Source organism: Drosophila ananassae, chromosome 3R, assembly GCF_017639315.1.
Source record: "Drosophila ananassae strain 14024-0371.13 chromosome 3R, ASM1763931v2, whole genome shotgun sequence".
NCBI lineage: Eukaryota > Metazoa > Arthropoda > Insecta > Diptera > Drosophilidae > Drosophila > Drosophila ananassae.
In genome coordinates this window covers 18,060,962-18,080,583 of record NC_057930.1, presented here as the reverse complement: position 1 = coordinate 18,080,583, position 19,622 = coordinate 18,060,962, and the positions used below count along the sequence as shown (strand labels likewise).

The following is a 19,622-nucleotide window of genomic DNA, read 5'->3' as shown; positions in this document are numbered from 1 at the left end:
ACAATAATCGAAAACCTAGCATTTGTTGCGAAAAAATAGAATTACAGAAAAGATCGCGTAACTTTGTTGCTTGTCGGTTGAGAAGGCGAGAGCGGAGAGACCGATTCAACTATTGGGCGAGGAGCAATGAAAAGCCCCCAGTGACAGCAGAATGCAGGCGATGGTGTTGCATAAATTCCGTTAGTAATTCTAACTATTTCTGCTTGGCTTTGTTGTTGTTGCTGTAGTTGTGCGCGTGTGCCGAGTCTGAATGTGTAGGTGTCTATATTAGCTTAGTGATATTTATATTCTTAATTACAAAGCAGCGCCGTCGTCGGTCGACGGTCGATGGTCTTGGTCGCGTTGGGTTGCCGAATTAAAGGTTTTAGTTCGCCATTGGCGGGCGGAGCACCTAGTCGCTGATATTACATGAAAACGGGCAACAACAACAACCGCGCAACGGTCGGCGTACGTGCCACAAAACGCACACACACCTTTGCCACCACAAGACACCAAGCCGCCACACGCCGCCAAATACCCAAATCATCACCTTGAGGTGCCTGTCTCATCGGCGGAATCGCTTCCTATATTTGTTTTTCCCGCCGTCTAGCGGAACTTCTTGCACTCCCCCAGTGGTGTCAAGGTAGCCGACGAGACAACAAAACAGCAGCGACCAAAATAGTAGTACTAACTAAGTGGTCTTCCCCAAAAAGTTCAAGATTCATGAGACTTTCTTGGTGACTTTTAGTTCTCACTGTTGTGAAGTACTGTTATACTTCAGGTATCTTGCATAACCAGTTTTCCAAACTATTCTAGAATAGTTTACTAAAAGTCCGTCCTCAACCAGTATCAGCTTCTAATAATTCCACCCCATCTGTACTCGAGTTTATGTTTATACGAATGTCTGCGAAATTGGACTGTCGGCTGCTGATAAGGCGATTCTATTGTTTCTGTCATTAATTGCACTTTGAACGGTCCATAAAGTTTTGTTATTATGGCTTTTGTGCAATAAATAATTAGTTTTGAAACGCTTTCAACAGTTCAACAAGTGAAGAGTGTGTAAACGATTTAAATTTTCAAAATATAACAAGCCTTAAATGCATTTAAATTTAATTTTAGAGTGAATTACTCCACAGAAACCTAATACTATACTTAACTTGACAACTTAATAATAGTAAACAATTCAGTGAATAAATATTAACTAAAGACAAGTCTCCCAATGTGGCTAAAATTGAATTATTTTCAATAATTTCTTCAAGTAAAGTGGCTGTACCAAAAAATCCAAATATATTAATCGGTGGCTTTCAAACTACTCTAGTCACTTTCTTAGGTGGCTCCCAAACTGTAATCACAAAACTCGCATGCGATTTAATCCTCCCCGAATATTACTCACAAGAGGCAGTAATCAACTTGGCTCTCTTTCTCTCTCTCTCTCCACAGCCCTAGCAGACGACACACACACATCACGTGTCTGACTCTGGCTGCAGTTTTGTAGCCCACGATCACGCGCAGCTCTCTCCGAGATCTCTCACCTTCACAGCCGACATGTTCTCCAAGCAGCAGCTGCTCCGCCAGGTGGGCTACCTGACGTCAGCGGCCACAGCCACAGCCACAGCTACAGCCAAAGCTCCGCCAAAGCACTCTAGTCAAGCTAACTTCGGCAGCGCCAGCGCCAGCAGCAGTCACAGTTCACACTCTGTCGTGGACGGTCACAGTCACGGTGATTCAGAGTCGGAGTCGGCGCACGTCGTTTGTTTCTCAGCACAGTCAGCCCAGCAGTTGGTAGGAAAACTACTGCAGCAGCGCAGCCAGGACATCCAGCGCTTCATTCACACGCAATCAGCCACAGGACAGCGGGCCAAAGCCACGCAGCAGCAGCACCAACAGCAGCAGACCACCACCAAGTTCGCCATGTCATCGCTGGCGGCGGAGCCCCTGCAAGCCCACAAGCCGGACGAAATCACGGCCAGTGGCGACAAGGAGGCGGAGACCCCCGGGCTGGGCGCCTCCTGCCACGACGTGGCCTCAGCATCCGCCAGTGCCGGCAAGAAGCCCTGCTTCAACACCGGACTCGGGGAGATCCTCCAGTTCATGGAGCTCATCGGCAACCTGAAGGTAAAGGAGACCAGTTCTCATCACTCCATCCACCCGCCCGTCATGTGTGTGCATCGATTTTTCCCACTTCTGCTAGAGTTGGCTCCCCCAGTGTTTTGATTTGGCTTCAGGCTCTTACTCCGCATCTTTATGAAATCGCGTGTCAAGTGGAATTATTCGCAAAAATTGTACTACGAGTGCGGCGTCATGGCCATGAGCACCTACTCATAACCATTGTAGGATTTATTTTATCTATTTGGCCTTTGGGATCATATAGATACTACGGATACAGGGAGTCTGACAAGACAACCTTCAGCGAGAATGTCAAGGTTTCAAGAGGTCTGAAAAGAGTACTTCGAGAAGTATTATTATATAGATAGTTATTTGAAAGTTTCTTGACTTTTCCATGCGTTGTCATGGTTTTCTGAAACCCCTTAGTAGTCATAATTTTTCCTAAACCTTATCAGAATACTGTTCCCTTGTCCCACCCAACAGAGCCCCTCAGAAAATAAACAAAAGTGTGAAAACGAAAGCTAATAGGACGCGAAAATGTATTTATTTACGTTTCGAATAATCTGTTCTACTTTATCTCTGCTCTCTGCCTGTGGGCTCTATTTTGTTTTAAATATTTTCAAAAATGTTGTATAATTTCAGCGACAGCCTCGCTCTTGCTCTTGTCCCCTCGAACGCACTCGTATAGTTGCTTGCCAAGAAATATATTTATATATGTAGATATTCGAACAGATATAATATCGAGAATTAAGTTGTTTGTTAGCTAATATAGTTGGATAGTACGGCGTCTCTAGACACTCGGCAGCTGGTTGCAAGCCATAGAACTGACAACGCCACTGTCCACACGCTCCAAAGCCATCAGGCTTTTATCTAATCAGCCCAGCTGAGCTTAGGCACGGGACTCTTTCTTATCGACATGCTCGCCCAGGCATTCAAATCACTTGTAATTTGACCCACGTCCACTTGGCTTGCGTTTTGCGATTCCCCAAATCTCTCTACAAAAAACTGCAAATAAGCAAAAGCGAAATAGCTCACGTGAGGATGATGACATTATATTTATTTGTGTTTAAATTTCATTGTTTTGTTCCCAGTGGATGACTGGGAATGAGTCCCCACCGTCAGCATTGACGTCCGCCGGAGAACAGAGACCCACAAACTAGACCCAAATTTTCCCCCCAGGCAGTTCTCTAAATTCTGTGAATAATCTAAGCTATATACAAAGTATTCCAATTGCATATAGAGCGTGCAAAGGCAAAATGAAAAGAAAAGCAACGCGTGACTTTGATCTTGGCCTTCAAAGTATATAAGCTATCTGGGGGTGCTCCGCAAGGGGTGAAGGCTTCCCTGAGGTGATAATATATTCTAGAATCTAGAATGTAGAATGTCAAGATGTTTTCTTAGCAGAGCGGAACGGATTAGTAATTATTTTGTACGATCTGCCAATGATGATTCCTAACTAATTCGCCATTAAACTCTGAACTAAATGGGCTTCTCTTGTTGGTCGATAGCCTTCCACTACCCAATAACGCAATTAATCAGATTACCCTAATTGTTTACATGTTCGATTGAGCTTTCCTGAAAACCAATATCTGGGGGGCAGATAAAAGACCAAGTCCTCCGATAAAGTCCAAAATCATTTCGTGGCCACACCCCGATCAGGCCAGCTAATCAATTAGCTCTGATAAGTCACTGATACCGTCGCATATACATAGGCAGTGACTTCTTGCACTTTAATTAAACCATGGAGTTAATGAAACGGGAAACTCAATTTCGCATCGGACTCGGACGGGAAGCGAACCGCATTGGCCATGGACGAGCAACGTCTTTTGAACCTTGCTACCCGCCGCCGGTTTCTATAAATAAAACGTTTATTGATCAAATAGCAACAGTCTCCACCCGCCGCCGGCGCCGTGGGCAGGCCTGGGTTGAAGGTCTGGGGCAAGGGGCACCAACCTTGATGTGTGCAACGAGGCAACCCGGCCACGACGATGTCACCAGCGTCGCCTCGTCAGTGGTTTTAATTAGTTAGAGTGGCAGGTGGAGGATGATTTTCCTTTCCTAACATTCACACATTGTTGGGTAATCTTTGGCCCTTATTGAATTGTGATTAACCCTTTCCTCCCTTCCTCTGACAGCACACCAAGCGCACTGGATGGGTGCTGCGGGATGTCAACGATTGCGAATCGATTTCGGGTCACATGTACCGGATGAGCATGCTGACCTTCCTGCTGGACGGCAGCGAGGGCCTCAACCAGATCCGCTGCATGGAGCTGGCGTTGGTGCACGATCTGGCGGAGAGTCTGGTGGGCGACATAACGCCCTTCTGCGGAGTGTCCAAGGACGAGAAGCGGGCCATGGAGTTCAAGGCCATGGAGGACATATGCAAGCTGATCGAGCCGAGAGGCAAGCGCATTATGGAGCTATTTGAGGTGAGTTTCTAGGACATCCTCCGAGACATCCCCAATAATCCCATTCAATCCGCAGGAGTACGAGCATGGACAGAGTGCCGAGAGCAAGTTCGTCAAGGATCTGGATCGTCTGGACATGGTGATGCAGGCCTTCGAGTACGAGAAGCGGGACAACTGCCTGCTGAAGCACCAGGAGTTCTTCGACTCCACGGAGGGCAAGTTCAACCATCCGTTTGTGAAGAAGCTGGTGAACGAGATCTACGAGCAGCGTGATGTTCTCGCCAAGGCGAAGGGCGCCACGCCGCCGCCGGCCATCGAAGTGCCCAATATGGAGAAGCCCTCAAAAGTGGCCAACGGCCACGAAAGCTCGAGTTGAGCGTAGTTCTAGAGACCCGTTTTAGGCTAGTGCACGAACACATCCTCACAAACAAGAAGAAAATAAGAAAACACCACGCTCTTAATTTGTAAGCCAATCCAACTAACAAACTATTAAGCCTACCTCGACACGCTCATAGCTAGTACTAACTTTTATCACACTAATTTATTGCAAAACATACGGAAAGAAGGTAACCGATGGGGAGTAGCTACTAGCTATCCATTATTCTAAACAAACACCTGTGGAACACACGTCTCCTTAGTTCAATCTCCTCTATGTTAAGCGTAAAGTTGTGGAACGAGTTTCGGGTCAAATACCAGATTGATCCGAAGCGCATTCAATTGTACATAACTAAACACATTGTAGTTAATTTTAAAGTGTATGACGAACTAATGTAATTGTTGTCTTAGAGGAATTTTATTTAGCCAGCCGAACTAACACGAAATCAAAGTGAATGTCCAGACAAGAATATAATCAAAGTACTTGATTTTACCCTTCAGTGTATGTTCTCACCCGCAGTACTCTACCCTTTTGATCGGACAATTGATGTACCCAAGTCTATGATTAATATTAAATTGTGAATTAGGCAATATAAAGATGCAGTCACGCTTCACAAGTGGCTAAAAGACAAACCACCAGGTGTTTTGATTAAAAACTGGAAACTTTATTGACAAAAAAAGGAAAAATAAGCCAAAGGACCAGTAGCCTGTGGTTCCTCCTAGCTGAGTTGGCAATGTATTCTGTAATCATAAGGAAATTAATCTATAGTCCTTTACAGGATATATTTTTGGGAAAAAAACAAACCTTCAATGACTATAAACTGGTTCTCGCGGGATGCCGTCTGGTGTGAGTGCTGGCCGTGCTTTTTGGCTTTATCTGAGAATAAGTTACTATAGTTCTTGGATAATTCTGATAGATCCTTGTTGGCACTTACGATGCACTGTTATGATGCGGTCCGTCTCGCCCATGGAGTTCTTGGCCCTGCACTTGTACTCTCCAAAGTCGCGCTTGGTGACCGGACGCAGGGTGATTCGCATCACAATCCGGTAGACGTGGTCTACCGTAACGGACTCATAGGACCCACCTTGCAGCAGCTCCGAGTCCTTCATCCAAAAGTTCACAGACGGCGGCTGCGATTCCGACACACACTCCAGAGTCAGTTTCTGTCCCACGCCGACATAGATGGTATCGTAGCGCGTCCAGATTGTGGGCGCAACTGAACCCAAGTATATTTAACTGGATAGCATAACTAACTTGGCTCTACTTACAGTTCACGACGAGCATGACTCTCTTGCTCACGGTGGGCGGCACTCCGTTGGAGGCGATGCACAGGTAGGCGCCCATGTGGGATCGCTGCAGCTGCCAGAGGGTCAGGTTCTGGCCCTCCACGCTGTAGATTTCGCGGTCATCGTCGTTGGTGAGCAGGAGTGGCGTGGTCTCCTCGCGCCGCCAGGTGATGGTGGGCTGTGGTACTCCAGTGGCGCTGCATGTCAGCGTTACATTCTGTCCGGTGGAGCGGACCACGTCCTGGCTAGTCTGGTAATCAACGATGTCGGGCGGCACCACCACGTCTAAGTAGCCCATTTGGCTCTTCATGGGATCTGTGTTGATTTGGCACATGTACCTAGGGATTTTGGGACATCTATCTATCACTTTATCCTTCCTATAAGATTCTAGAAGACTCACCATCCGCGATCCGACTCCTGAACATCCCGAATTTTCAGCTGCCAGATGCGGTGCTCCGTGTGCGAAATGGCAATCCGGTGGTTCTTGGTGATGACATGGTTCTGGATGCTCAGAATGGTCTGCGTGTCCACTCGCAGCCAGGCCACTTTGAAGCTAACCAGGTCGTGGACAACACAGGTCAGCAGGGCGTCTCGTCCCACGGGAACCGTCGAGTTGTTGATGGGACCGCTGAACTTGGGATCCGCTGGAAGGAAGATTGCACCAAAACCCAATTGGTTGACATTTATGGCTATCCTCATTACGGGACTAAATGGGGCGGACACCAGGGATGGGACGGGAGGAGGGCTGGCCACCACCGTGGGGTGGTTTATGAGGCTTGCAAATGTTAGAGAGTGGCATTTGGCGCGTCCCATTTTGGGGAACTGAGGCGCAAAAATTTAATTGAATTAAAAAAAGTGTTTTTCATTTTGAATGTGTTGCCTGTGCACATTGGCAATTCCTAATCCACAATTATAAGGATAATTATTCAAGTTCCTTTCCACCCGCGATTCTGCCCCTGTCTGCAGAATGTCAACGGCCTACCAGAAATGCTTGCCAGATGCCCCAAAGTCCTGCAGGATGTTTTAAATTGTCATAAATTTGTGGAGGTTAAGGTTTAGTCGAGCCAGCAGCTAATAATCCTACAATTATGAAAATTAATATTTGATTAGGAGTGACCTTCGTTCTGGGGAGAATCATATTTAAGAACATTTCTTTTTCTATACTTTTGTGCAAGGGAGGGAGGCTTTTTCGGTCTTATAAAGTATATATCCTGATCAGGACCACCCTGATTCAATATAAGCTTTTTTGTCCATTCCTAAGCGAACTAGTCTCTCAGTTTTAAAGATAACTTTCCAAATTTTGGCTTTCCTTGCTATAAAATGAGATAACTTTTAAGTTTTTGTAGTCACAAAGGTGGGAGTGTCTATATAATATATTCCATTTTTGATCAACTGACCTGCTCTTAAAAGTTTAGTAAAGATCCTTCGACTATATCACATTACTGCCTCAAATCGAAAATATAATAACTCACCTTATAGCTCATCTACCTTTTACAAGGTAGAAGGTTAGAGTCTTCTTTTAAAACTCATATTGGAAGAAACTGCTTTGATTCTAAATCTTCCATAATAGAATAGTTTCTAAGCCAAGCCCCATTTATCTGGAGGCTATACCCTTAGTTCCCAAATTCAGCTTTCTTTTCTTGCTTCAAATAATATCTTTTGGTTTTTAAGAATACGTTGTTTTATTTATATTTGTAGTTTCTTGATTTTCTGTTCGTTATAAGATAAATATTAAGTTTTTCCCAAGTCTACCCAGTCCAAACCCCATACCCTAAGTTCAAAATCATTGCCGGGTGATGGCTGATGTTACTTTTCATTACTTTAGCAATCATTTTCAGCCAGGCTGCCTACCGCAAGTTTTCAAATTCTGCCACCTTCCAATCGCTGGGGCTCCAACCACAAAAGCCTCAGACCACAAATAAAAGGAATGGGCCGAGCCAGAGCCAGAGCCCGAGCCAGGCAGGCCAGAAAAAAAAGAAATCACATCACATGCCTAACAAGTAGCATGATTTTGTGGCCGGGAGACGAGACCACCCCTCACACAGCAAATACCTAAATTACAATTATGACCAAATAATAACCCGAAAAAATGCAAAAATCGAATGGAGCCGAGTGGTCTGGGGATGGGGGAAGTGCTAGTACCTGGAAAATTGTAAAAACCTGGCTACACCTCTACAGTGGTAACTGCCCCCCACCATTTGAAGCCATTTCAAGCCCCCGAAACTGATGGCGCTGCGGGTGAGGGCGTGTTTCCACCAAACTAGCATCAAATTGGGGGGTCCTACGACGCCAGGCCATATAGCCTATAATTTGCGATTATGTTTGGGTCTGAGTCCAGGGTCTGGGTCCTGGGTCCGTTTCTGGGGTTGCTCTTTTCGGCCGTTTAATGTGTGAGACGCCATTGTTTGATGTTGCCTTCGGTTGATATGGTTTCTGGGATTGTTGCTCCGGTTGTTCCCGCCGCCTGCCACCTGCCGGCTGTTGTTATTGCAATTTGGCTATTGCATGTTTGCATATTGAAACATTCCGAAGAAAGGAGCTGGTCGGGCTATTTAACCATAAAACACATCCATATGTCCACTGAGAACACAGAGGTGGGCTTTGTGCTAAAAGCTTTTCTGATAAATTTTAAAAAACTAAATACATTGTAAAAGGAGAGTGACTTTATTCTGAGTGTATTAGTTAAAATGCATACTAGTATTATGCTTTTTTTGTGCCTGGAAGGTAATGTATGTTCGTGATGAACTTTTTAGTCGCTAAATGGCATTGTTGTAGAGCATTTTATTAGAGGAAATTGACGATGAGTTGTTAGTTGCAGTCACTGTTTTGTGAAAATTTAATTTCTGTCAAGGCTTAAGCAACTGCTTCCCCTAGAAATCCCCACGCCGGTGAACTTGAAACGGAAAGTGAATGTCCTGTCTCCTGTTAGACACTCCAACTGTCTGCAGGCGAGTGCAGGCGAAGCGAATCACAATCAGCACGCAATGTCTGCCAAAAAAATGAATGGCGAAATGGAAAATAACCCACTGCAGTCCCTCCTGCCTGGTACTCCCACCCAAGGAGCCGACACTTCAGCGCCAGAAACCACCGACTGCGAGTAAAAAAATAAAATATCGCAGAGTGCAATAGGAAGTGGGAGAACGTCGCCTTTCCGCGACTGTCTGTCTGTCTGTCTGCCTGCCCGCTGTGCCGGGGTAGTAGGTGGTAGGACGTCGGATGGACACCCAGGATGGCCAAGGGTGGCGGCCATCACTCCTCGTCGGAGCTGCTGCTGCTCACTTCTCACTTTCTTATCGCGCTCTGCGGCTTGGCTGCCAATATTTATGTTTATTTTGCATTTGGCACATTGATTTAAGCAACAAATTTTGATATATTTATCGTATTTGGCTCCCCAAAGTCAAGGAAAATTTGTTTTGATTTTTCCCTCCCTTCCCTAATCTTCTACTGGCTGGGAGCAGACCATTTTTCCTGGCGGAAGCTAGCCCTCGTAACTCTTCCCCCGGACTGAGTCCTGCGCCCGTCGTCTGGGGAATATGTTGGCCGCAGTTTATTCACTTATGGACTCGTTGGACTTCCGATTGCCGGCCGCCTTCCATTTGGGCCGAAGCCCCTGCTATTTATGACGCTTTCGTTGGCGCTTTTGTTTCGGCCAACTTGCACGGTAAATGGAGTCAATTAGCCGAACCTCTTCAGTTACAGTTTCTGTTGCCAAAGCAGCTTGTTAGATAGTAATTAAATCGGAAAAATGGTATTTCCTATCTTAAGATTTTCACTTGTGTTTCTCTAAAACTTAATCCTCTTTTCTACAAATCTAAAATGGTGTGGTATTGCTTGAAGATAGATTAAGAAATCAATGATTAAATATACTATTTATATATGAATTATTAGAAAAATATTAAATTAGTTATGAACACTGTCTATTTTTGTTTCGTTATATACTGATTAGAAGTGTAGATTGATGTCCCTTTTATGTTCCATCATCTATTATAGTATCTATTATCCTTTCAAACCCAAACACTTGATTTCATCTCCTCCTACGCCTAATATTTAACAACAATACTTCAAGAAATCATTCTCGCATTTGAATAGATCGATTTTGTCAAGGCGCCAACTTACAATTGTTCAGCTCCGAGAAGCTGGCCAGGCTGAAGTAAATGCACTTCAGGAGCAGCAGCCAAGTGATAGAGCAGCCCATTGTAATCCGCAATTTGGTTCACAGCATCAGCGGCCGACCAAAGTGTCTAACTTTTCTAATGCCCCCTTCCGTTTTGGTCCTTCTTTTTTCCACTTTCACTCTCAAATGGCCCAAGTTGAACTTCCGCCGCACTAACGCGAATTTATTTTTTCCGGTTTTTTGGTAAAGCCTTCCGCCAATCGCCGGAGAGACGTCCGCACACTCTTGCAACTGGCCGCGAACTGCGGAATGGCGCTGATAATCAAGTGTCAAAATTCATATTCAAAATTCAAATGGCGATGGCGTTGCGCATGTGTCCTGCGGCCTTGCTGCTCTGCGGGTGGGTGGGTGTTAGTGCTGCTGCGGTTGGGAGGATGAGGTGGGTGGTCGACTGGGTGGCTGGCTAGTCGTCAGGGTGCCCCGGAGGCGAAGAATCGAGGTATGCAATAGTGAATGTTTCATTCATAAAGCGCCCGCCGTAACGTTCTCATATGCACGTGACACTTGTCGCAGTTGTTGCTGTTTGGCCATTGCTCATATGAACTCATGTGACATTGTGCAGAGGGAAAGTGACATTTCCCGAGAAAAGGGTGCATCTCCTTGCCAACCCACCAGCAACTCTCCCTTTCGACTGCTCCCAAGACCATTCTAATTAACCCCCAAATTCCGTACATCCCTGGGCACCTTCGCCTCTTGCTGCCAAACTTTTGCAGTTTTTGCCGCGCTTGCAGTTTACTGACAGGTGCGGTTTCCACGTGTGAGCTCAGCGCGCTCTCTATTTGCGCACAATTAGCGCTTTTCAATAGCAATAACAATAACGATGGTAATAAGCCTGTTTCTTCTTGTTTTTCCTAAGTGGAAATCTTTTGCTGGCATATGCAAGTTTTCCTCACCAGGTAAGGAGTAAGAAAAATACATGTTAGACAATCATTTCCTTTCATTTTATTTTCAAAGGAATGCTATTTAGGGGTACTCTGCAAAATTGAATATATGTTACTATTTGAAGAATAATCCATTATTAAAAAGATTTTAATGGAATTAAAGGTTAAAGATTGTATAAAAGGATAACAAGGCAACTAAACAGATAAATATTTATTAAAAATCGTGAATCTCAATGAAAAATAATTCCAGGTTTTGAAAATACGTTGAGAAACTAAATATATAGCAAGAAGCTTTTGTCATGAGGTACTTTACGTTGCCAGATCGAAGGCCATTAGAGGGTGATTCCCCTAAACGCAATGGTGTGTTACTAGAATATAATAAACATGATAAATAGCAAGATTTTCTAGTAAATCCTATAGAAAGTTATAGTTTTCCTTTTCAAAATTCAATTTTAAGAATCTTTTGACTTGGTTAGTAGTTGCGTCAACTATCGATAGCTTGCGATAAATAGCTAGAATTGCAAGCTAGCCAGATCTAGCAGTAAAATAGCTGAGCTTGCAGCTCGGCCTCGCTTGTTTTCGCGCAATTTTATTTACGAAAACAACGACATAAAAATGTCCCTCAAAAAGGCTTTAGAAGATTGTCTTATTGATTTCGACCGTCGTATCATGGTCACCGACCTGCTGGAGGAGTACAAGCTGCCCTACAAGGAGGTCAACGAGACCCTGGAAGAGTACATTAAGAAACAGGAACCGGCTACGAAATTCGAGAAGAGATTCTTGGTGCACGGAAAGCGGAGTACAGAAGGATCTGAATCCGGATCAGAAGATGAGGTCTTCACTGTGGTGCAGGAAAGCAAACTGCAGGATTGGCTGTCCAAGCTGAAGGATGCCCAGTCCCAGCTGTACAGCGTGGAAATAGCCGGGGGCTCCAAGTCCCCGGCCACCATTTTCCAGCCCATGCAGTACCTGGAGGTGAAACTGGGCAAGGTGGAGCCGCGTGCTGGAGTGAACGGAGTCGACAAGCCTGCCCCAGTCGCAAATGGTGCTCAAAAGACTTCATCCCTCACCAATGGTGTGAAAAAGGAGGACTCAAAAGCTACGGTTAAGCAGGAAACGGTCAAGTCATCAGTCAAGTCGGAACCATCTAAATCCGCGGTCAAGAAGGAGTCGGAGAAGGTGTCACCAGAGTCCAAGAAGACCTCACCCAAAGAGCAGGCCTCGAGTTCCAAAGCGGGTGCAGCCAAGAAGGGCAGCATCAGTAGCTTCTTCACAGCAGCCCCAGCGGGAAACAAGCAGAAGGATGTGAAACCCACGCCCAGCAAGGCATCGAGTACCATGGACAACTTCTTCAAGAAGCAGCCACCAGGAGCCAAGAAGTCGCCCCCCGCGCAAAAGGAAAGTGCAACTGCAAAGCAAAAAGAGCCGTCACCCAAAAACAAAAAGAAATCGCCATCCCCAACGAAGAAGAAAGCTGCAGCCAACACTTCCGTCCAGTTGTTCGACGAGGAGAGTGCCGAGTCCTCCGACGAGGAGGAGAAACTGGACAAAATGAGGCGCAAGGTGATTGGCTCGGAGGATGAGTCCGATAAGGAGAAGCCCATGACATCCAAGCGGAGGCGCATCAGCGATTCAGAAGACGAGGAGCAGCCGCCCAAGAAGGCCGCCGAGGCAGAGCCCGTCACTGTAGACGATGAGTCCATGGACACGGAGCCGGCTAACGAAACCTACTTGGATGAGGAGGGATTTGTGATTACCCAGCGCAAGCCCTCAAAAAGCCAGCCAGCTAAGAAGAAGCCTTCTCCCAAGGCAGCAGCTCCGGCTGCCAAGAAGAAGTCACCGCCATCAGCCCCCAAAGGTGGCAAGGAAGCAACAAAAACCAAGCAAGCTGGCATCCTGAACTTCTTTTCGAAGAAGTAGTCATAAGCATGAAGCAGAATGTTAAATAAGTTAAGGTTAATAACATCTTATTGTTTTTTAAATACAGCTCTTTACGAGAATACTGTGAAGTTGTGAAGAGTATAGTTAGTTATAGTTAGAAATCGAAGAAAGTTGAACAATTCCCAGTAAAAGGCAATCAAATTTGTTGTTAAAAAGAATTTTATTGCATTTGTTTAGCTACTAGAAGTTGGTTTAAGTATCTTGTTGAAATTTGTATTTGGTATTTATTTATATTCGTCGCGTGTGTGATTTTGTGTGTCCACATGTGGGTGTGTCGGTGTGAGATCGGCCTGGTCTTTGCGTTTTCAGTGCATTTTGTATTTGATTTTTTCGTTATTTCGTTAATTCGTATAATCCAAAACACTTTCAAAAAATTAAGGCGAGGTTTGAAAAACATTTTGTTTGTTAAATACAATTTGAATATTAATTAATTTAAATTGTTCTCTTGTCTGTTTGTTTCTGCAGCGATTGCGTTTGATTCCTATCTGATTTTTAAGCATTAAAAGCTTACAGTCAGGCTGCCCGTTGGCAAGCAAATACATATGTCTGTGATTAAAGGACTTCTCTGGATGTTTGGACTAAAAAATAATTTTGTGTAATGCAAACAATCGGGGATTGGATTGGTGTCTAAGCTTAGGTAGAAGCTTCTCAGAAGCTAAAATAATGCTTATAATTAGAGTTGCATTTATCTATTTGTTTACTTAATAGATCCAGTGGGGCTGCTCACTGGGCGCCCGAGACGTTCCGGATAAGGGCCTAAAATTGAACTAAATTTAAAAGAGCGACCAGTGGGCAGCCCCCGGGAAGTAGCAGCTTTAGCATTTTGATGATTCGTAAATATTGCTCGCAATGCAAAATGAAAAAGTCATTTGCCATATCAATCAATCGATCAGTTAATTATTCAGTTAATCATTTCCTAGGTGTGATATGAACAAAATGTGCATGATATGACTCCTACTAGTACAATAATATGTATGATCGTTTTGATTCCTCTCCATCATCGACTTGCTCCGACTTAGTCACCTAAATGAATGTAACATTCGTTTCGTACAATTTAATATCTCAGCACCATTTTTTTTTAATAATAGCACAAAGTACGCTTGCATGTATTATATGTTATGTGTCTCTCGCATGGTTTCAACAATAGAATTTTCCTAAATTTTTCTGGTTTTTTGTTTGTGTATTATTTGTTGTATTCTCTACAGAGTAAAACAGATCTAAGTATTTTTGAGTTGCTTCTGAGTCGGCTCGCCTGCCCATCCATTGAATTAGTTTCTAAACCTGCGTATCTACGACACTGCCATAGGACTCTTCAGCAAACTTGGGCGCAATATAATCCTCGTAGTAGTTTATGAATATATCCTTGAACTCGTCCGCGATGAACTCCAAAGCGTTAAGCATTTGCATTAGCTCCCGGTCATTGCACTTGTAGTTGCTCAGCGCCATTACGTCCCAGAAGTAGGCGAAGTACTTCACGTACTCGATCGACTGTCCGCCGTACTGGGCCATCACGCCGGGGAGTACGGCTCGCATGATGGAGCCCAGCTTGTTGAATTCCCAGTCGTCCAGCACGGTGGCACCCTCTATTCGGGGTTTCGTTCAAGATTTAAGAGTTAGAGGAGCGGACAGAGAAAGATAGTTTATAAAGAGATAGTTCATAAGGAAGTGGGGTAGGCCCAACCCCTTCTATAAGGAGCTATGTTATCTTCAAAAAATAATCAAAAAACTTTGTAAGAAAAACAAATCAGTATCTCTAGTAGGGTGGAAAAGTGCTGAACCAAGTGGGAACAGTGAGCTGGCAATGAGTACACGTTTAATGAAATCTCATGACGCCCCTCTGGGCAGAGACCATACTCACCTCTGTGCACCATCAGGCACTGCTCCACCAGCAGCCTGGCCAGGGCCACCTTGCACTCGTGCAGGTCCATCAGGTGCCCCTCGGCCCGTTCGATGGCCGCGTACAGCTTGCAGCGCTCCTCGATCAGCTCGCAATCGATGAGCGAGGTGTGGAACGACCAGAACCACTCCAGTTTCTGGGCCTCGCCGCAGCGGGGGCACACTATCAGCTCGGCGCCATTGCACTCCGGCTGGGTATAGTCCTCGGATAACCACCAGCGCAGATTCGGAGCGTGGGGCAGGGCGTCGGGTGTGAAGACTTCCATGCACTTGGGGTTATCACAACGGTAGCGATGGAACTTGTGCTGCGGGAAGTGAAATTTCAAATTTGAATCAAATAGTTTACATCAAATGTGCATCAAAATGTACGTCAGTTTCTCTTCTGGAATGATAAGAGGCAGTTACTCCTCCAGAAGGAACTAGTGCACATTCTGGGATACAGTTTCCCTGACTTACGAACTGATCATCCGCGTGCGAAAGCTGACAGGCATTGCAGTGACACCTGATGCCGCGATCCTTGAGCTGTCTGGTGCGCTCCTCCCGGCGCAACTGCTGATAGTTGCCACTGGCGAAGCAGTTGTAGATACCGGAGCCCGCCGGCAGGTCGAGTAGGGCCAGCGCCGTCATCTTGCGGCCGGACTGCTTGGAGCAGATCGTCGAGGAGCAGCTGTGCCGGCAGAGACTCAATGTGTCTGGATAGACGGCATAGGAGACGACGGCCACTTCGCCGGCTAGCAGATGGAGGTGGCCCTCCTGGAGGCGCATGGGCGATGCCCACAACTGGAACTCGTTCAGTGGCGAAAAGACGTGCGGATCCGCCGGCATGACAAAGGATCGGCATAGTGTGAGCGATCGGTGACGCAGCTGGCCAATGTGACGCATTAGGAGCGCGGCACAAAGCAACTCCCACTCGGCGCTCGACATCCGGGAGGCTGACGGCAGGCTCTTCTCCAACTGCTCGAAGAAGGTGGTGCACTTGCTCAGGTATATTGCCAGGACATGGGAGGCCAGGGCCAGAGCAATCACCGTTTCCGAGGCGTGCTCCTCCCTCAGTCGCTCCAGACGCAGCACAGCACTGTACGCGATATCCTGTCGCTCCACCAGTCCCCCGTTGATGGCCGACCACAACTTGCTAAGCGTCGGTTTCTTCCGGCAGTGAGCCAACATCTCCGGCAGTCCTGTTATCAGCATTCGGAGTGCCAGTTGCAGGAGGCGCGGCATCCCAAACACCTCGCCGAAGGACTCGAACAACTCGATCTGGTGGCCGAAACACTCCACCGCATGGATCGGGGCGTGCTTGAAGCGGCACTGGCGGGAGCAGTAGACCACCAGCCGGTTGGAACAGTAAATGCAGGGGAAGGGAATGAACTGGGTGATCCCGCAATTGTCGCACACCCGGCAGTTGCCGCTCGGCACCATGGCCACTGCCTCTGACTCGAAGATCAGCGCGTTCTTGGCCACGGCCCGGGTGGTGTGCAGTGAAGACGAGTTATCCAGCCATGCTCTGTGGGAACAAAGGGCATTGCAAGGATATCAGAAATCAAAGAAAGTGCGGGCTAGACCTTCAATGGCACTCACATTTCGAAGGCTTTCGAGTCGTTGGTGTCCAAATCGTCGCCCGTTTGCACGGCCATCTCGAAGCGTTCCACCTTGAGGACCTCGCACTGGTGCCAGAGCTCGTGGGTTCGCGTCTCGAAGACCTGGTTCAGTTCAACGTGCAGGAGCTCGTGCAGATGCTCCTCGCAGAGCGCAAAGTTGCGCAATTTTAAGGCACAGGCGGCTTGGCGCAGCTTAATCAATGGCAAGTATTCCTCCGGATAGCCCAGATCCAGGGCGCATAGGCAGTCGTCATAGGATTCCTAAAACACAAAAGACTATAAATCTTATATAAGCTGCGTTGGGTAGAGCTCTTACCGCATAAAGGCCGCAGTCGTAGAGGACTAGGGAGCGGTTGGCGTGGGCCAGAGCGGCGGCCAGCGTGTTCCGGGCTGGGGCCAAGAATATGGCCTCCGTGAAGAGATCGCTGGCCTTGAGCGGATGCTTCTCCTTGCGGTACGAATCGTTGCCGGCCTCTCGCAGGCGTCGCGACTCCTCCTCGGACTTGAAGTGGCCCGTCTGGTGGCGTAGATGTTGAAACCATTTGAGTACGTGGGTTCTGTGCAATTATGGGAAAGGAGGGCGGCTTAATTATTCACGGCAAATGTCAAAACGAAGTGACCCAAATTCTCAATTCGACAGCAAACAATGCTGCTTAACTTAAACGTACGAATGCATGCAATCAAAAGCCACGACCAGGGGTGATAAATCAACGCCCACCACCCAACCACCCAACCAGCCAGCCACTGAACCACCTAGCCACCTAGCCAAGTCACATAGCAAAATAGCACCACCCACCGCTTGCTGCCTGTCGCCTGTCGGCTGTCGGCTACCACTCACTCACACGATAGCTTGGAAAATTTACAAACCAATTTTGTGGGGCTTATTGGCAGATTAGCATAGCCACTCAAATTAAATTAATTCCATCACCGGACCTCACTACTACCCTATACCTTTCCTCATGGAGAGTCCAGTTCCTCTCAAGATTCTGAGGGAGGTAGAGAGACGTCCATCTACCTCTTCTAGTCCCTACAGCGTCAGCTCTTCACACTCTTCAGATGCTCCTCCTAAACCACTTAGATCTCAAGAGGATCAATATAGATTAACATTCGGACAAGACACCACAGTGTTTACTAAGTATCCATCTACCAAGCCCTCCTCATGGACTCCTACTAAGGACTATTATTATGAGGTCTATTATTGCAATTAGAGTTACTCTCTTGTGGATTAGGGTATGGGGATCAGGGTTTCCAAAATCCTTATTCGAGAACAGAATTAATCCTGCCTTCCACCATCTCAATATCCAATCTGTGATACCATTTAGGTCACCTAAAAGACTACTGGCTTGGAACTCTTCTGTCAGATTAGCTCCACACAAAAAAATCACACGAGATAGAATGGATCCAAGTCTGATCTACTGGACTTGGGAGATGAAGGAATAAGGCCTTTAGATCCTTTGCAAAAATTAGAATTATGAATTTGCTTCTTTGTCCTTCACTGGCTCCTAGCCTATTTCTGGTTCCAATAATACTCGTTTCACAAAAAAATACTTTCGGTCGAAAGCGAATAAAAAGTGGAAGTTTCTTAAGCAGCGTATAGAATTTCAAGGATATACTTATATATCCTTGTATCCCTTTACACACAACACACTATAAGGACACTCTTTTTTTACCTAAAATCCAGCAGCGGCTCCTTGGTCGTTGCTGTTGTCGCCGCTGTGGTTGTGGTTGGGGAGGCGAGACTCAGACCGCCCACCGCCCCTATCAGGTCATCATCCTCCTCGGGGTTCTCCGGGCGGGAGAGCGGTGCCGACGACGTGCTCGCCCCAATGTCGCCATCCTCGAGCTCCCGGCTCAGCTTCTGTCGCTGAACGGGGGTCAGGAGCAGGAGCAGTTGCAGCTCATCCTTGTAGATCAACTCGTCCGGGTTGAGTTGCTGCAGTTGCTGGCCAATCAGCTCGCCGAGCGTTGCAGTGGGAGCAGTAGCTGAAGCAGGAATAGGAACAGGAGCTGGAACGGTGGATGAGGAAGAAGCAGAGGCGACAGCAGCAGCGGCGGAAGCGGAAGCGAGGGCGGCTTTGTTGTTCACACGCGCAGAGGAAGAGGAAGAGGCCATCACTTGGTGCCTTGTTGGTGCTTCGGACTCGCTTTTTTCGGGTTTCTCGCGCTCGATCCGTTTAGTTGGGCATTTCGTCACTGCAACAGCAGTCTCGGCAATTTATTTGCTATCATTCGTTTGCACAACTCCCCGACATGATTGGCTAATAACGGTTGCTAAACTTCAGCGAATTCCTGCACGTTGTGGCCTTCATATTGATTTTTTAAACATCGCCTCTGCGTTGGTGGTGGGCTTTCTAACGGTTTTATCGTTGGTTCTTTCGATAGTCCCAATACCGTTATTTAATACCGTTAAGGCTCACCCTTTTCCGCTGACTATACTTGCCGCCATGTTTATACGAGGAGTCCAACTTAAACGCCATTTTGAAAGTTTTGGCAACGTGTTCCATAATGAAATTCTTAGATAACAATATATTATATTTATTATTATATTATTATAAAACCAAATTATTGTACAATCATTGCCTTGCTAAAAAATTATTGGTTTAAATTCCAACAAGTGTCACTTTCTAAATTCTGTTGGCCCCAAGCCGATATATCGCTTTTGAACTTTTTTTGAATGTCTGGCAGCTCTGCTCTTGGGCGCCAAGCTTTGACTTATCAACTTATTTATTATTATTCATCCACCCCCTGTATCTGGCTGTATCTGGCGGCCTACTAAATCTCCACTCCACTCCACGAAAGTAAACAACGCTGGAACGCTGGTCTTGTCTTACCGCACGTTACCATCATTGAAGGGAGCAATTAGCAGACCGTGTGCTATATCCATTCTGGATGAGCTCCACCGATAAGAACTTCCAAGCCCAGTCCCGCTGCTCCCCTCCGCCTTTATCCAATTCGTTTCTCGCACCAAGAAAACAAA

At 46.4% G+C, this 19,622-nt stretch overlaps 4 protein-coding genes and 1 long non-coding RNA gene across 9 annotated transcripts; 3 read left to right on the top strand and 2 right to left on the bottom strand.

The window, feature by feature from the left end:
• The first annotated feature begins 39 nt into the window (after positions 1–39).
• On the top strand, positions 40–5,501 carry LOC6498363. Of its 4 annotated transcripts, none has more exons than XM_014906607.3 (4): positions 40–179; positions 1,420–2,094; positions 4,221–4,514; positions 4,570–5,501. In XM_014906607.3, the coding sequence occupies exons 2-4, from the start codon at positions 1,525–1,527 to the stop codon at positions 4,867–4,869; spliced, it is 1,164 nt and encodes a 387-aa protein (XP_014762093.1). In that variant the 5' UTR covers positions 40–179; positions 1,420–1,524; the 3' UTR covers positions 4,870–5,501. The 4 variants fall into 4 exon arrangements, with proteins under 4 accessions (XP_014762093.1, XP_044572309.1, XP_044572311.1 ...); XM_044716374.1 differs by having other exon boundaries at positions 117–254; XM_044716376.1 differs by lacking the exon at positions 40–179 and adding an exon at positions 340–447.
• Positions 2,101–3,353, top strand: LOC116656012. The gene is made up of 2 exons (XR_004311041.1): positions 2,101–3,120; positions 3,177–3,353. It is a non-coding gene; the product is annotated as an uncharacterized LOC116656012 (long non-coding RNA).
• LOC6497172 (igLON family member 5) lies at positions 5,276–10,605 on the bottom strand. Its single transcript, XM_001962591.4, has 6 exons — positions 10,272–10,605; positions 6,556–6,799; positions 6,138–6,493; positions 5,804–6,085; positions 5,674–5,745; positions 5,276–5,609 (listed from the first exon to the last, which is right to left on the bottom strand). Exons 1-6 carry the CDS (start codon positions 10,348–10,350, stop codon positions 5,518–5,520), a joined length of 1,125 nt encoding a protein of 374 aa, XP_001962627.1. The 5' UTR covers positions 10,351–10,605; the 3' UTR covers positions 5,276–5,517.
• Positions 10,606–11,752: 1,147 nt separating this feature from the next.
• On the top strand, positions 11,753–13,309 carry LOC6498364 (DNA polymerase delta subunit 3). Its single transcript, XM_001962592.4, has one exon. It carries the CDS (start codon positions 11,826–11,828, stop codon positions 13,128–13,130), a length of 1,305 nt encoding a protein of 434 aa, XP_001962628.1. The 5' UTR covers positions 11,753–11,825; the 3' UTR covers positions 13,131–13,309.
• A 152-nt stretch (positions 13,310–13,461) lies between these two features.
• Positions 13,462–19,600, bottom strand: LOC6497171 (SET and MYND domain-containing protein 4). 2 transcript variants are annotated; one of them, XM_001962593.4, is made up of 6 exons: positions 18,316–19,595; positions 16,962–17,202; positions 16,626–16,906; positions 15,504–16,551; positions 15,010–15,352; positions 13,462–14,734 (listed from the first exon to the last, which is right to left on the bottom strand). In XM_001962593.4, exons 1-6 carry the CDS (start codon positions 18,756–18,758, stop codon positions 14,427–14,429), a joined length of 2,664 nt encoding a protein of 887 aa, XP_001962629.1. In that variant the 5' UTR covers positions 18,759–19,595; the 3' UTR covers positions 13,462–14,426. The 2 variants fall into 2 exon arrangements, with proteins under 2 accessions (XP_001962629.1, XP_032311140.1); XM_032455249.2 differs by having other exon boundaries at positions 14,593–14,946; positions 18,316–19,600.
• Positions 19,601–19,622: the final 22 nt, after the last annotated feature.